The 18,376-nt window shown below is 37.1% G+C and overlaps 1 protein-coding gene across 1 annotated transcript; it reads right to left on the bottom strand.

The window, feature by feature from the left end:
* Positions 1 to 6,827: 6,827 nt before the first annotated feature.
* Positions 6,828 to 18,076, bottom strand: LOC308258325 (macrophage metalloelastase-like; the record flags this gene model as incomplete). The annotated part of the gene is made up of 11 exons (XM_080688828.1): positions 6,828 to 6,934; positions 7,903 to 8,006; positions 9,256 to 9,415; positions 9,993 to 10,126; positions 11,092 to 11,209; positions 11,690 to 11,851; positions 13,891 to 14,016; positions 14,101 to 14,249; positions 14,941 to 15,191; positions 16,417 to 16,485; positions 17,969 to 18,076. The coding sequence occupies 11 exons, from the start codon at positions 18,074 to 18,076 to the stop codon at positions 6,828 to 6,830; spliced, it is 1,488 nt and encodes a 495-aa protein (XP_080544954.1).
* Between the last annotated feature and the right edge of the window lie 300 nt (positions 18,077 to 18,376).

An 18,376-nucleotide genomic window follows, 5' to 3' on the forward strand; every position in this document is an offset into this window, starting at 1 on the left:
TAAAGACTCTTTAAAACTAAAGAAAACCATAAACCAAATGGACCTGATAGACATTTACAGAATATTTCAGCCAGGAATTACAGAATACACATTTTTCTCAGTAGCCCATGGAACCTTCTCCAAAATAGACCACATACTGGAACACAAAGAAAGTGCCAGCAAATTCAAAAGATGTAATATAATTCCTTGCATCTTTTCAGACCATGGAATAAAAGTAGAAATCAACAACAGGAAACTCAAAAGAAATTATTCAGATACATGGAGATTGAATGATACACTATTGAATGATGAATGGGTAAGAGCAGAAATTAGTGAAGAAATAAAAAAATTTATGGTGAGGACTTCCGGGAAGATGGCGACAGAGCAAAACGGGGCTTACGAGCCCCGCTAACAACCAATCTCTATTACCACAAAATCAGCGCCTTTCATAGCCAGAAATCACCATTAGCAGAGAAACAAAAAATGTAATTTTAAGGGACAGAGAAAAAGAGGGCTGGAAAAACGAGACACCAGAAACCAGACCGCAGTGCTGCAGCCAGAGCCACGGCATGAAGCGGTGGGCACCATTTTGCCTTAGAGCAGCAGGCTCCAGAGAGGAAGGGAACTCATAACAGAGTTCAGAAACCAGAGGAGATACACCGGCCTCACGCCCGAGAACACGGCAGCAGTGCCTTACTGCTGGCGGCAGTGGCGAGTTCACCGGACGGCACCAGACCAACACACTCAACAGCCTACCAAGCTCCAGAGAGGAACAGTGGACAGCGAGCCGAGGTGAGCCGCTGCGAAACAGCCGGGCGGGATTCGGCAGATTTCTCGGCGCAGAGAGCACCTAAAGCTCCCAGGGGCTGGGCTCAGTGCACCCTGCAGGGACCCAAAGTGGAGTTCAAAAACAGAAAAGAAATACTTCAGCCTCATGGCCGAGGGTGCAGCAGCGGCACCATATTGCTACCAACGGCAGCAGCAGCGAATTCACCGAGTCCAGCTCTATCTGCACACTCAACAGTGAGTCAAATTGGAGCCCCTAGAGGAGAAATCCTAGTACTGTACTCCCAGGGACTTGACCCAGTGGGGGAGGGGTGGTGGCAGAGATATTACACCATAGGAGAACGCCCAACCTGGCACCCCCCATGGTCTAAAGCAGCCTTGATTGACTCCCTGGGTCTGAGACTCTGTGATACAACCCAGTAAAGGAGTAGTGGGAACTGAGATACCATAGTCTAGAGATCCACAGCACCTTAAGTGAAATTGTAGTCACCCAGGGAAGAACCCAGAGAAGGCACAAACTTCCGAAATCATGGGAAAGAGAAATAACAATGGAGCAATGAATGCCCACAACCCCACAACATCAGAACCTGATTAAACAGAAATGGAGAGATTTATAGAAGATCAAATCAGGAAAATAACTGTAGAAGTAATAGAGGTGTTTCGAAAAGAATACAGAGAGAGCCAAAGAGAGATAAAGGATGCAATTAATGAATTAAAGGCCTCAATTCAAAGTATAAACAACCGATTAGACCACATGGAGAATAGAATCTCGCTCCTAGAAGATGATTATTCAAAAAATGAACACATAGTTTCTAATTTAGAAAAAAAAATCCAACAGCAGGAATCTGACATTGAAGAAATATGGGCCCATTTTAAGAGAGCTAACCTAAGAATAATTGGAATAGAGGAGAGAAAAGAAGGTCAAACCAAAGGGATTAACAATCTTTTCAAGGAAATAATAGCAGAAAATTTTCCAAACATAGAGCAAGAGGTTGATACACAGGTCCAGGAAACTTATAGAACTCCCGTTAGAGAGGATCAAAGAAGAGGATCCCCACGCCACATAATTGTCAAAATGACCAATGTGGAAGCCAAGCAGAGAATCTTAAAGGCAACAAAAACAAAGGGCCAAGTGACATTCAGAGGCAAACCAATTAGAATCACTCCAGACTTCCCAAACCAAGTCATGAGAGCCAGAAGGGCTTGGAGGAACATATTCCAAACTCTGAAAGAAAACAACTTCCAGCCAAAAATTTCCTACCCCACAAAACTTTCTATCAAATTAGATGGAAAAATAAGAAGCTTCCATGACAAACAGAAACTGAAGGAATTTATGTCTTCAAAACCAGCACTAGAGAAAATACTCAAAGAGATTAACTACAAAGAAGAAATAGGTAAATCACACCAGAACCAGAGAAACAAGATTTTCTATCCAACAGACAACTAAGATTGGTTATCTGTGGAGATTCATTATTTATGTTAGTCTTTTACCTATCTCTAAATTGTATTGTTTGCTTTTATTGTTGCTAATTTTTAGGATTTCTAGTTGGAATATTAATATACCTTCAGATATAGAATTTGGAAATATTTTATCCCATTCTATCAGTAACTTTTAACTCTGTTTACATTGTCTTTGGATATACAATATTTTTTTATTTTTTAGGGAGTTTATTTACCCTTTTGTTGCCTGCACCATTGAAATCATATCCAAGAAATCACTGCCAATTTCAATGTTGTGAGGTTCTATGACCCAGATTTTCTTCTAAAAGTTTATAGTATTAAGATTTATACTTAGGTCTTTTATCTATTTCGAGTTAATATTTGTAAATATGTTAGGTAAGGGTCCAATTTTATTATTTTTCATGTAATTATTATTTTTCAACAATATTTAGTTAAAAGATTATTATTTCCTCCACCAAATGTTCATGGAAACCTTGTCAAAAATAACTTGACAATATATGGAAGAATTTATCTCTAGGCTTTTATTTAACTCCAATGGTTTATATATCTGCCTCTGGAACAGTACTACACTGTTTCAATTATTGTAGCTTTATATGGTTTGAAATCAGAAAATATACATCTTCTAGCTTTGTTCTTCTTTGAGATTGTTTTGGGTATCTAGAGTCCATATTCCATATCAGGATAGATTTTTTCTGAAAAATAATAAATAAATGTATGATAGTTTCACCTAAAAAAAAAGAAAAGAAAAAAATATTCTCTGGTAAGAAAGAAAGCAAAAAGAAATATTGAACTGTTATCTTTTAGTCATCAAAAGCTTGGTATCAGAGAAATGAAACTGTTTTGTGAGATTATCATCGTTAATATTGGATAAATTGCTATAAAACTAGATGTCAACCACTAAGCCAAGCATGGGAGGGAGGGATGGGGAGGGAACGGGGGGATCAGGTAGGGGCTAACTGGGAGATGTGTGCATGTATGTCTACAAAGGTATTTTCTTTATACCAATATGATGTATGAATACATTGCACCAATAAAAAATAATAATAATAATAAAAATTTATGGAAACAAATGAGAACAGAGACACAACCTACCAAAACCTATGGGACACTATGAAGGCAGTATTAAGAGGAAAGTTTATTGCATTGAGTGCCCACATAAGAAGGACAGAGAACTACCAAGTAAAGAACCTAATGACACAACTCAAGGACCTAGAAAGTCTGCAAGAGTCTACTCCCAAAGCCAGAAGAAGGCAGGAAATTATTAAAATTAGAGCAGAAATAAATAAAATAGAGAATAAAAAAACAATTCAAAGAATCAATAAAAGAAAAAGTTGGTTCTTTGAGAAGATCAATAGAATTGATAAACCCCTGGCCAACCTAACCAAAAGAAAAAGAGAATCAACTCAAATTATCAAAATTAGAAATGAAAAAAGAGATATCACCACAGATAGTGAAGAAATTCAAAAGATTATCAGAAACTACTTTAAAAATTTATACTCCAATAGACTTGAAAACATGGAAGAAATTGATAGATTTCTAAGTACAGTTAACCTACATACACTCAGCCAAGAGGATATAGCAAGCCTAAACTAACCAATAGCAACCAAAGAAATAGAAACAGCAATAAAAATTCTTCCACTAAAGAAAAGCCTAGGCCCAGAGGGGTTACAACTGAATTCTACAAAACCTTCAGTGAACAACTAATACCAATACTTTATAACTTGTTCCGGGAAATTGAAAGAGATGAAACTCTCCCAAATTCCTTCTATGAGGCCAGCATCACATTAATCCCCAAACCAAATAAAGATACTTCAAGAAAGGAAAATTACAGAGCAATATCCTTAATGAACATAGATGCAAAAATTCTAAACAAAATACTAGCTATACGCATTCAAAACTATATCAAGAGAATAATACATCATGACCAAGTTGGGTTCATCCCAGAAAAACAAGGCTGGTTCAACATATGCAAATCAATACATGTTATCCACCACATAAATAGAAGCAAGAACAAAAACCACATCATCATAGCAATAGATGCTGAGAAAGCATTCGACAAAATCCAACACCCATTTATGTTAAAAACACTGCAGAAAATTGGGATAGAAGGAACGTACTTCAACATCATTAAGGCAATATACTGCAAACCCAAAGCCAACATTATATTGAATAGGGGAAAACTGCAAGAATTTCCTCTGAAGTCAGGAACAAGACAAGGATGCCCACTATCACCACTCCTTTTCAATATAGTCCTTGAGACTCTTGCTGCAGCAATAAGACAAGAGAAGGAAATCAAAGGAATTCACATAGGAAGAGAGGAATTAAAATTATCCTTATTTGCAGATGACATGATCCTTTATCTGGAAGACCCAAAGAACTCAACCAACAGACTTCTGGAGCTGATTGACAAATTCAGCAAAGTCGCAGGATACAAAATCAACCTAAGGAAATCAATGGCTTTTCTTTATGCCAACAATGAATCCACAATGAAAGAAACAAAGAAAACAATTCCATTCACTGTAACCTCAAAACCACTAAAATATCTAGGAATAAACCTAACCCAAGATGTAAAAGACCTCTACAACAAAAACTATAAAACATTAAAGAAAGAAATTGAAGAAGACCTTGATAGATGGAAAGATCTCCCGTGCTCATGGATAGGCAGAATAAATATCATCAAAATGGCCATTCTGCCAAAACGGATCTATAGATTCAATGCAATTCCCATTAAAATACCAGCGACATTCTTCAGAGACCTAGAAAAATCAATCATGAACTTTATATGGAGAAAGAAAAGACCCAGAATAGCCAAAGCAATTCTCAGCAATAAGAAACATGCAGGAGGCATCACAATCCCAGACTTCAAATTATACTATAGAGCAATAGTAGTAAAAACAGCATGGTACTGGCACAATAACAGATATACTGACCAGTGGATTAGAATAGAAGATACAGAAACAAACCCACACATCTTTAGTCAATTAATCTTTGACAAAGGGGCCAAACTCATACGCTGGAGAAAAGACAGCCTTTTCAACAAATGGTGCTAGGAGAACTGGCTATCCATTTGTAAAAAGATGAATCTAAACCCCTATATCTCACCATGCACAGGAATCAACTCAAGATGGATCAAAGACTTAGAAATTAGACCTGCGACTGTGAAGTTATTAGAGGAGAGCATAGGTTCAACACTACAACATATTGGCACAGGCAGTAACTTTCTCAACAAAACCTCCAAAGCTCAGGAAATTAAAGCAAGAATTAATATGTGGGATAACATCAAACTTAAAAGTTTCTTCTCATCAAAGGAAACCATCAACAACTTAAAGAGGAAGCCTACAGAATGGGAAAAGATCTTTACCAGCCACCACTCTGATAGGGGACTAATATCCAGAATATACGAAGAGCTCAAAAGACTCTACACTAGCAAAACAAACAACCCAATCAAGAAATGGGCAAATGAACTAAATAGACACTTCACAAAAGAAGAGATACAAAGGTCCAATAGATACATGAAAAGATGCTCTACATCATTGGCCATCAGGGAGATGCAAATCAAAACTACACTGAGATTCCATCTAACCCCAGTCAGAGTGGCAAGCATAAAGAAATCAAATAACAAATGCTGGCGAGGATGTGGTGAAAGAGGAACTCTTTTACACTGTTGGTGGGAGTGCAAACTTGTTCAGCCACTATGGAGATCTGTGTGGAGATTCCTAAGAAAGCTATGAATAGATCCACCATACGATCCAGCTCTACCACTCCTGGTTTTTTTCCCAAAGGGGTTGAAAATAGAGGACTATAGTAACATATGCATACCTATGTTCATAGCAGCACAATTTGTAATAGCCAAAAGATGGAACCAATCCAGGTCCCCATCAACAGATGAATGGATTGCAAAACTCTGGGAAATACACACAATGGAATTCTACTTAGCCATAAAGAAAAACAAAATCATACCTTTTGCAAGAAGATGTAAAGTCCTGGAGAGCATTATGTTAAGCGAGACCAGCCAAGCACAGAAGGAGAAGGTACATATGTTTCCGCTAATATGCCCAAACTAGGGAATCCAGAGGATACCAGTGGTACTCCAGATAATGGAGGGGAAATACCAGCAAAGCTTGAATGGAAAGATAGAGGATGAGGAAGGCTGAACTTGATTAATGAGCGTCCACATCCGAATATATTTAAAATTATGAATATGGCATGGTTACCCGGGACAATCATTGTTTTATTGCTGGGAGGGGAAAGGGAAAACAGGGGCGGGAGGGGGGAGAGGGCATCAAGTATAGTTTAAATGTAGAGAAATAATTCTAATATCTTAGCCCAAAGTTGTTTGGAACTAACTTGCAGACCAGGCTCCAAAAGGTATTCTGTTGACCCCTGAAGCATCTATTTTTCAAGGGTAATAAGAGAGTCAAACAAAAATGATAGCAAAAAATTCATATTTAATTTATTTATACATACAATTATTTATCACTGTCCTTTGTATTTTACTTAATTTTATGATACATAGCAACATGGTGGTACTCTAAGTACCTAGAATGTACACAATAAATACTTATTAAACCAAAGTGAATCAACAAGCACCATTAATTACATCATTCCCAACAACCAAACCAAATATTGCTTCTCAGCCTTTTTGTGACACGATGTGCTAGGACATTGTACTCCAGCTGGTTAGCTCCTTGGAAGAAATAGTAATATCCTAAAAGTTAAAGAAAATTAAAATTATTTAATTTTCCCCTTGTATATCTTTTAAAATAACAGATTATAAAGATTTAATCTTTTTAAATAAAATATTAAATTTTAATCTTTTAAAATTTCTTTAAAAATTACCTTTGTTAAATAAAATGTGATTCAAGAATATAAATGTTTTGGGGACCCTTGGCTATATATCTTGCCCCCAGATTATTTACCCACAGCTAATCACTCTTGGGATGGATGACACAAAGCAGGCACTGAACCCAGGTAGGGCACACAGAAGCCTTGGTGAAAGAAAAGGTACCAAGGAGAAAATGAAAAATAGTCTCATTTGGATGGAGCATTTTGCTTAGACTGAACTTGAAGATATTCACGACACAAACTCGAGCTTCTGCTTTTATCATTTCATCTTCAGTCACAGTACACAATGGCCTATGAAGGTAGAAGGGTACAAAAGAAAAAAGGGTGGAGAATGCTAGGAAGAAGAAAGTATGAGACTACAGGCTCTCCATATACACACTGGCACACTGTGCAGTTGATGTGGTCAGAGGAAATTCCCGGGCTGCCAGAGCATCCCAGAAACAAACTGGTGCCACCACTGTCTGCTTATTCTTCTTCACTTCCTATTTTGAGCCAGGCACACTGTACAGTTTTCTTTTATGTCCCTGTCAAAAATTGGACTTCAACCAGGTGTGGTGGTACACACCTGCTATCTCAGTACTAGGGAAGCTGAGGTTCAAGGTTAGTCTCAGTAACTCAGCAAGATCCTGTTTCAAAATAAAAAATAAAAAGGGCTGAGGGTGAGGGTGTAGCTCAGAGGTAGAATGGCCCTGGGTTTAATACCCAATAATAATAAGAAAAAGAAAAAAAAAGGTCTCATTTGTCTTTCTTATGTGAAGTCTAGTGTTATTAGATTTCTAATGATTTAAAAATGCCATTTCCAGTACTGTCAGGGCCTCCTAATGTACTTACTTTTGAAGTAGAAGACGGCATCAATTTTAGGCCCAATTCCTGAGAAGTGCTTGCTAATCAGCTGAGGATAACCAGGGTCCATGGATCCTCTCCTCTCATCATACCTGAGCCAAGAAACAACCAACAGAAACTGAATTCGAAAATGGATTTTAAAACATCAATCTTCAATCCATCTTCCCTTCTAAAATATTCTTTATGAAACAGTTTAAATTGTTTAAACTGATAAAGAAAGCCAAAAACCCATATTGCTCTCATTTATTCTAACCCCTCTACAACTCTAATCCTGGGCTTCTGGACTCTGGATACGCTTTTCCCCAGGACCCCAGTGTGAGCACTCCTGGTGACAGCCAGGCAGTGGAAGTGATTTGGCCACAGCATTCCACTGACTAATTATTTGCCTGTCGTGGAGGTGTTTTCAAAGCTCAATACTGAGTTAAAACCAACAATTTCCTCTCAGAAGATAATAGAAGAGAAGAGGGATATGATCCATGAAAACAAAGGGTGACAAACATCTGTGCTTCACACATATGGTGAATAGGACACCCTTTGAAACCCCTGACTAAGGAAAGGCTTGGCTACTAACACATTGGGAACAGATGGACTACAGCTCCAGTTTACCTCTTCCCACAGGTCCTTAGCCAGCTTCTACACAAAATATGATAGAGCTCATTTTATCATCAACACTGCCTCCCTGCTCAGTGTACTGCTTCCTAAGTTACCCCAGTTCCACGGAGTTCACTTTTGGTATCATCAAATACTGATGGATGGAACTAAGGACAGCTCCACAGGTATGGAGAAAGTCACTGGTAATAAGGGTTATAACATCTTTCCCTTCTCCATACTATTTTCTCTATCTCGAAAGCCTGAGAACTATACAAGTTTCCCAAACTTCCTGGAGGGAAGAGCTTGTAAAATGGAGCTTCTGGACTTAGCCTGCTATGTACAAACTTCTTTGAATCAGGAAAGGCAGGTGATGTCAAGGGCTAAATCACACTGCTCCGTAACAGGAAGCCATTCGTGTTTGGAAAGCTTAATTTGTGATTAAATTTTACATGTCTTCTACTACTTCCAACCTGCAGCTATGTTTTGCTGTATATTTTTCTGATAATAAAGTAATTTTTCAAAAATAAGTAAATAAACCACACCATTCTATTTTCACTTATCAAAAGCCAAAACAAAAAGAGAAGAGGTAGGCTGACAATAATCATTTCATTACCATGATCTCTTGGTCCCTTTCTCAGGAAGGTCAAGGATCTTGAAAAACTTGCATAGAAAAATATGTGTCTCAGAAAACTCCATTCCTTACCCATTTCACAAATATTAGTGGTCAAAGCACCAACCATTAAGGCTTACCTCCAATACTTGTTATCTACAAAGAAGTAGGTCTTTTGGAGAAAAGGGTTGAAGACAGCAGCATCAATTCTTCTCACATACTCAGGAAATCCAAATGAATGGATGCTCTTGGGATAATTTGGCTGCAGTCTTAAATTGTTCATTAACCAGTACTTGTTATCTATAAAGACAAAGAAAAAGGCATGTTAAAATTACACATGAAGCCAGACATGATGGCGCATGCTTGTAATCCCAGCATTCGGGAGGCTGAGACTGTAGGATCATGGTTCATAGACAGCCTCAGCTACTTAGTGAGGCCCTCCATAACTTAATGAGACCCCGTTTCAAAATAAAGAATAAAAATTAGGGGAGGGGGTGTAGCCTGGAGGTAGAATGGCCCTGGGTTCCATCCCCAGACCCACACACAAAAAAAAGAGAATTACACAGAATGAGTAATAAAAACACAGACTTAGCTACAAATAGCATCATTCTTTTTCTAGAGTTCCTATATGTATGTTGTTCTTAAGTGTGAGTCCATGTTCTTTTTTTCACAAATATTACCATCTTTAATTTTATAAGTTTTCCCAAAAGTTGTGTATATTTCCTATGTGGTTAGGCTACTTTAACTTACAGTTCTGAGCAAAGATAATAAAATGCAAAGTACATTTTTGTCTGTAGTTACAAAAAATAGTAATACTTCCTGAATTTGTTCTTCTGCTTAAAGTATACTCAGTAGAAAAACAAAACATTAGAATTACCTCTAAAAAGAAAAACTTGATTTCTGCCTTCAATTTCATAAGCAGCTTGAATGCCAGAAGGCAAAGTTGGCCATGCAGAAGAAATTAAATTAACACTGATTGTTGGTTTATCTGGAAGCTTCCTCCAGAAGAACCTGACATGAAAGACATTGAATACATGTTAGGGTTGAGTTCATCTGGCCAACCCAATATTATAGAATTAAATATTGAAATATTAATGGGAAGGACCTGTGAGATGACTTAAATCTCTTTCCCTCCATATCTCTCTCTTTTTCTTCTACTTCTTTCTGTGAGATGGGTCTCCCTATGTTGCCCAGGCTTGACTCAAACTCCTGGGCTCAAGTAATCATCCCATCTCAGGCTTCTGTGCAGCTGGGATTACAGGTGTGTGCCACCAGGCCCAGTTATGATTTAATGTTTTATCCATCATTTTCACATTAAATTCTATGGATGTCTGAGTAGAAGGACCACAAGGAGAACACCTTATTCACCTTTTTGACAATGACAATGACTTTAGCAGGCAGTCTAATAGATTGAAATGTCCTGGATCCTGGAATCCAAAGACCTAAGGTTCTAAACTGTTCCCATAATCCATTCACCAGTTTTGTAACTGGAAGTCACCTAATCTCAGGTATCATTTTATACTCTTAAAAATATGGAATACTTGTCCTACCTACCGAATATCAATCTCCCCCACCATCATCCACCTCAATAATCTCCTTCATACATGTTCCAAGACAGAAGCCATAAACCATCTGCAAATATCCTCAAAGAAGTTTTTCACACAGGAGTTCTTTCACAGACTTAGATTCAGATTTCACCATTTTTATCTCTGATTAAAATAACTGGGCTCCTCTGCTTCCTGTCTTTTCATTCCCCAACCAGGATTCCTACTGCAAATCTATTTCTACAAACCAGTTTTATAGTGAATATAACAATAATCACATTGCCTTTCTGCTTCAAAATCTTCAAGAGGTCTCCTCTACCTACTGAATGAAGTTCAAGTCCCTGCTTACAAATCTACTCCACTCGAACTCTTTTCTGACCTCAATCTAAGGACAGAGTCATTAATACTACTGAGATAGAAAAATATTTCTACCCATCCTTAAAGAAAAATATTTCATCTCCCATTGTGGTGACGGCATCAAAACTGAAGTTGGGGTCACAGGCATCTGGTCTATCAGGACTCGGCACGAGCTGTTGTTCCTCTGGGCCTCCTAAAATTACATTTCATGAAGCATTAGAAAAAATGCATTTTGATAAATAAAAGAAAAATCCATGTTTTTAACAAACATTCCATTTTTTGTTGAAAAAAAAATACATCAAAGCCCACTTAGTTTCCTACTCATCAAAGTATATGCTAAGGATTTTTCCCCATAAGGTTGTAATGTCATAGAGAACAGTCTGATCATGCTGGTTTTCCTTCTCCAATTAGGTTATATTCTCTATGTGCGTTCTTCCACAGGGGAATGGTATCATGCATAGAAAGAACACCACATCTGAGGCCTCAGGCTCTGCCTGACATCGACATTCCAAGTCTCCTGTCCTCATCTGTGCTACCTACAACATGGCTGTCTCAGTCCCCACCCCCCAAAAGAAGCAGACAGTCAAGTCTTATTTAAATGTAGACTATTCATCAAAATATTCATAAAAGTGAAGACCTTTCTATGGCAAAATAATAAAGAAGTTGGACTCACCATAGAGGAACTGAATTCCACGGATGTCATCATCACCAAGGCGAAATGTGTTGAGGTCAATGTAATTATAGGTGGGGTACATGATGGACTTTTCATCACTGGAATGTTTAAGTCCCAAGGAATGGCCAATCTCATGAACAGCAACAAGAAACAAGTTTATGCCTAAGAGGAAACCAGACAAAAGGAGTAAGCTATGGAATGCATTCTCTTTATTTTAAGGAGAGGTTTTCCCTCCATTATCTGGAGTCCCTTTGATATCCCTAATACCACTTATGGGCCTTAGATACTATTTAATAACCAAGTGTGCAGGGTATTTACCTCTATATGGGAGTATCTAGGAACACAGACTCTCTAAGCATTATCTTAATTGTGTCTAGGGACTAATTCAGAGTTGCTTTCATTACTTTTGTTTGATAAAAAAAAAATGAAGCTAGGACTAGGTTATTCTCTCCATTCTGCATAAGACCGGGAAGAGTAAGCAAAGCTTTTACAATTTGGCCTACACCTGAAGTGATCCTATTCCCATACTCTTAACATTTTGTACCAACTACCACCATTGGTTCTCATCTCCAATTAATGGATTTCTGTTTGTGTTCTGTTTCATACTAGACTATATGCTCAAGGGTAGGATTTTGTCTTTTTTATCTAGAATTAAAATACTTTATCGCCCAACAAAATAATAGAAACATGGTAAGCAATGCCTTCATTGTTAATTTATTGGGTCAAAAATTTAGACTGATTATAAGCATATTAAGTTAGAATTTTTATGAAAACTTTTTAAAAGCATAAAATTAATTCAATTAAATAATAAACCTAAAAGATAAAAAGTATACCCAGGTTTTCCACAAATTAGCCACTAACCTTCTCTCAATCTCAACTTTCTCTATCCATAGAGAATTGTATTAAATTACTTTTCTAAAATGTATTATAATTCCAAACATTGTTTTGGGATAATCAACACAATTATCTCGTCTCAGATGAAGAATCTGTGATGCTCAAATACCCTTGAATAACATTTAGACACATTTTATAAGTCTGATTGAGAATTTGCAGTTCACCAATTACCTAATCCTGCATGATTTGCCTTGATGATATAGAAGTCCCCTTCTCATCAAAAACTTGATAAGCCTTAGGCTGTTAAAGGAAAAAAGCCTTTCTAATGGACATAATGTCTCCACAATATTGTTATGTAAACACATCTGTGTAAAACATACATGTTATCAGCAAGAAGTAGAAGGATGCTGAGTAGACAATATTCTTTTTTTTTTTTCCTTAGTAGTACTAGGGATTAAACCTAGGGGCAGTCTACCTCTGAGCTATATCCCCAGTCATATTTTTGTTTTTATTTTGAGGGTCTCACTAAGTTCTTGAGGCTGATCTTGAACTTTAGATCCTCCTGTCTCATCTTCCCAAGTCCTAGGATTATTGGTGTGTGCCAACTAACCCAGCTGAGTAGAACATATTCTTAACTCCATTCCTATTTACCTTTCACACGAGTGAGTCATATAATTGAAAAAATCCCATAGAGAGACTAGAAAGATTTCTAACACAATGATTTAAATTTTCCCTAGCTGGTGATACCTCCCAATACTAGGTGAACTTAGTTCACCTTATCCACCACAGTGTGAGACAGAGGGTGAGTTGTAGTTCTTCTCTAAAGGTACACAGGTATATTCAAAATTTCAATGGTTGGTTGGACATATTTTTATCACAGGAACACACATGACTACATGGTCATATAATCTTTTGTTTCTCCATAGAAATATTTGAATTCTCTCTAACTTCATCTTTCTCTGTCAATATGAACCTAAAAAATTATCCGCATGTAAGGACTCATACACATGAACTTTTTACTCTGTGGAACTCTTTATTCCACATATGGAATTAGTATTTGTGCTTGCTTTTTTGAATTTTACTGTCAAGAACCTAAACATAAAACTTTTACTTTTTAGTGAACTTGCTCAGAGCTCATAGATTCTTAGAAATTAACTTTTCAATAATCTAGTCCAATGTCCTCAATTTATAGTGTGTGAAATTGAGACTCAGATAAAGTATTCAATTTGATTTAGAGACAAAATTATACCCAGAAGATTTCTTCCCCATACTATCATCTTTTGTCAGAATGTAGTCTTTCAAATCAGAATATGTTTTTTTTTAATTAATTAGGCTTATTTTTGTTTATATGGTGGATTTTTTCCTACCTTCATCATATTTACTCCAGACTTCAGCCTCATCAAAATGTGCATCTCCTCCCAAACCAGGACCAGGTTTCACAGCATGGGCTAAAGTTCCATTTATTCCATCAAAAGGATGAAAGTCTCCATGAACTTTGAAAAATGGAAAGAAGATGAGTTCTTCTATGCATGCCTTAGATCATGTCCAATGACACAAATGAAGCCCAAGTTCTTTACCTCCATGTGCGAACAGTATCATTATGTCAGCCTCGCCCGAATTGATCTTACTGAATTTCAGGGGGGTCACCTTACTCCATACTTCGAAAGCTTTCTCGAAGGCAGAGTTAACATCCTGACGCTTCATGTCAGGAGTGTAATTAGTAATTCTTTAGGAGAAAAAGACAAAGTAGAAGGAAGCCATCAGTTAATTTTGTCTTATCACAATACTTCAGTTTGCTTTCCCCACTGAGGCATCACAGCTTGGCATGGTGGCACAGGCCTATAATTCCAGGACTTGGGAGGTGGAGACAAGGAGGATCATGGGTTTGAGACTAGTTTCAGTAACTTAGTGAAACTCATCATTCCATAAATCAACAGTACAGAAAACTTTGCTTCTTTAAGTACAAACCATTTTTCCTTGGATGACTTTCTTCTTGCCCCAAATCTAACTTAATTTCTCCTTATTTAGGACTCACAGATAATCACCGTGAAGGATTTATTTTCATAGAAACTCATACCATTTGCTCTGACTCTCAAACGTGTGCGTGTATTCATCCTGACGACTGTATGTGGTCTCCTATCTCTTTCTTTCATTGTCTATTCGGTTTCATTCTCCTCTAATGTGCAGTTTTTCTACTCTGCTCTGGATTGACTGGCAAGTCAAACAATTGCAATTCCTTTTTGAGTGACAAATCTTCCCTTCTGGACATAATGAAGTTTAACAGAATATTAAAAGTGGAGCAAAGTCACTTACCTACTTCAAGATTTAGAGATATATTGCAGCTAAATGTCACAGGTTTCTACAAGTCAACCCAACGGAAAAATGGAAAACTACAAGTTTTTCTTTGCCTATGTTACCTGTAGGTGATGTGATGGTTCTCCCATACTGGCCTCCCGTAAAATGTACTGAAATGCTGAACATCAGGTACTCCACATCGAGGGCTGTGCATCAGCTCCAGAGTAGGCGTGTCTAGCTGTCCAGTCACGTTTAGCCCAAAGAACTGCTGCATTTCCTGTAGTTTTTCTTCTAGAAAGTTTCTCTTAGATTTCATTTTTATCATTGACATCGTGTCCATTTCCTCCAGACCATAAAAGTTTTTCAAGTACCTCTGGAAAAAAAGAATGCATTCAGTAATGTCTACTCACCCACAGAAAAGTTGCTCTTGGGAGTGCTGAGTATGGATGCGGCTACACACTAATGTTTCCAAACCAACTGTTTTTGGTATTTTAATCACAGATAAGGTTATTGTTATTTGTAAAATTATTATCATGATAAAACCTTAATTTTCTCTTTTATGAAAAACATATATAGATTATTAGCAAATCTTGTTTCTGGAAACTCATTGGGAAAATCTTTGTTTTTTTACTTCAAATTTCTATTTTTAGAAGCTGCTAAAGCATCTTGCAAATATGTCATGGCATTTGGTAAATGACTGAATGTTTGTTGCTAGGACACTAAACCTCTCATTTTCATCTTTTTAAGAGATGTAATTATAGATGTTAAGTTGGAATAAAAATTTCTTGTGTGGTTGTGATAGAGCACTTCTCTAGTATACTCTCCTGGGTTTGATTCTCCCACCCCACCAAAAAAATATAAAAAAAAATTAAAAATCTCTCCTTACTAAAATCCCAAAATTTGATGCAACAGATAAATATAATCAATTCAAAGCAGAACATAACTTAAAAATGTAGTACTTGGCACAGTGGCATATGCTGAAGTCCAGGCTACTTGGGAATCTGCTGTGGGAACATCATTTAGGCCCACAGGGTTTGAGGCCAGCCTGAGGAAAATAAAGACTGTCTAAAAAATAGAAATAAAAAAGATAAAATGAAAAAAAGCAAATGTTATTTTCACAAAATAAAAGATCAAACTCTTTTAATTAGGGAAAAATAAATTTTGGAAAAAATCTTTTAAAAGATTTTATAAAAATATCTGAAATGAAGAAGGGTGTAGAAAATATGCCGAAATTATCATGGTGCCTGAAGTGGTTCAAGTGTGTAAGCCACTGAACAATGTCAGATTATTCACTAGCAGCAAATGATTAATGCCAAATATTATCATAAAAGTGAACTTCAACTGTATTCAAATGGAAGTCCTGAGCCAGAGTTCTAGTAGAAGGGATATATATAACTCACTCACCCATCTCGTAACAGTCCTTCAAAACCAATTCTTTTTAAAAACATTCCTCTATTGCAAAGAAGCATTCAATACTGAAAGCAATTGGCTTTCCTAGACCAGACTTTATATTAGTACTTTTAAAATAAAACAGGTAAATATAATAAATATTAAAAACAAAAATTATGCTGGGTAAGTGATAAGGTGACAATACTCACTTCAGCAAATTTCACTTCCTGTTCTGCCCGTATTTCCTTAATGGCTGAAGCAGCTTCAGGTACAGTGACCTGCAGAACCAGAATCAATAAAAGAAACTTCATTGTGAGCTTCTCTCAACCGAAGAACTAAACCCAACTTACTCAGTTCCCTTTTAGTACAAGTTTCCTAACTGTCCCTCTTTATATAGTCCTTAGGCCAACTTCTGTGAGTCTGGAATCCTTTGAGTGACTCACAGCTGATATCAACACTTGATTTACCTCAAAAACATGCAAATGCAAGCATGACTTTCCTCAACTCACAAAGGGCCAGTTAGCATCTAACCTATCACTCCCCTAGGCGACTCACAGTATATTTTATTTCTTTTTTCTTTTCTTTTTCTTTTTTTGAAGTACTGGGGATGGAACCCATCTTTACAACTGTGGGTGATAGAAAAAGATGCCTCTAGATTCTCACCATCTTCCTATCTACTGGGCTTCTTTGTCCCTTGACTTAAGTGTCCTATTTCCACAGAATCTGCCTCTTAGTCAACAAAGAGTGCTGGAAAAATAATATGTTTAAGAGTCAAGGAATAAAACACCAAAAGTTGAAGTTCAAGCAGTGGGGTTTCTGTGTGGAGGAAAAGCTCTCTCCACCACATCCTGTGGGGACTGTCTTGTGGATGGGGTGGGAGTTCCATGATAGCATGCTATACTTTAATCATTGCTCTTACTCGCCTCTTGGTCTGGAAATGCTGGCTGCTTCCTAGCACTTTTCTGAGGCTGAAACTCTAGAAAAACAAATCCCTAATAAAGAAGGAAGAAAAGGAAGCCCTTCACATGGTGTCTGGAATTCCACCTCTAAAGTCAGACTTTCTCAAGGTGTATTATTTTACCTCTAATACTTTCAGGTGTTTCATTTGAAATTAGAGTAATAACCTTTTCTCCCTTAGATTCTGTGGTACTTAAATTAGATAAAGCACTATAAATACTAGCACATAAGATAGCTGTTCACTGATATTCCTTCCCTTTTCTTTGACCTGAAAGGGGGATATCATGAACTCATTCAGCAACCACTGTGGCTCCAGAATTCTAAGAGGGAAATCAGGTGGAAAAATTATTTTAAAAAATTTAAATATTGAATTTGGTTCATTAATTATAACATGAACATAACAAATTTGGGCTAGAAATAAAAAAAGAAATTTGTTGTAAAATATGAGAGGGACTGGCTCTCTGTATTCCTGGTGCTGGAAACTACCCGAAGTTATTAAGTACTTAACACATGTGAATGAATCAAGGATGAGAATAAGAAGGACAATGGGAGTAAACTTCTCTTTTGGGAGCAATCATTACATGGAAGGTATGTTTTCCAACCTTACTGAAAGCAAGAACTGGTTTTATCTACTATAGGAAGGAATCTGCTTTTTGGAGAACTTGTAAGCAGTATCTTTAGAGAGTAGGGTGTAAGACGCAAGGAAGCGCTGCCAAAAATACAGAGAAGTGAAAGGATGTCCTCACTAGAAATAAGGATAGAATAATGCACCTAAATTTTATTTCTTCTCAGGTTTTGACTCACCAAATGTTCTGAATAGGTCAAGTATAAGGAGACAAAAGCTACTTGGGCAGCCACAAGATGTGTGGCAGTAAACCTAGGTCCTGGGGTCAAGCTGACCTGCTGTGGCATCTTAGCTGCATCATTTTATGACCTTGAGTAGTAACTTCAATCTCTTTAAGACCTATATCATCATTAATAAAATTGGAATCATGATAGTTATAAGAATTACATTGAATAATGGATAAAGTACTTAGCCTACTGCCTGCCACAACTTCAGGGTTCAGTGATTGCTATCTTCCTTCATCATCCTTTACTATACTCTTATGTAGAAAATTTTAAAAAGTTTGGTAATGGGGACAAAAAAGGGAGATCAACAACCTGCCCAGATCTCCCTCCTGGGATAGAAGAAACTACAGAAAGATTATGACC

Source organism: Muscardinus avellanarius (assembly GCF_963383645.1).
Source record: "Muscardinus avellanarius genome assembly, chromosome: 1".
In the NCBI taxonomy this organism is placed as follows: Eukaryota; Metazoa; Chordata; class Mammalia; order Rodentia; family Gliridae; genus Muscardinus; species Muscardinus avellanarius.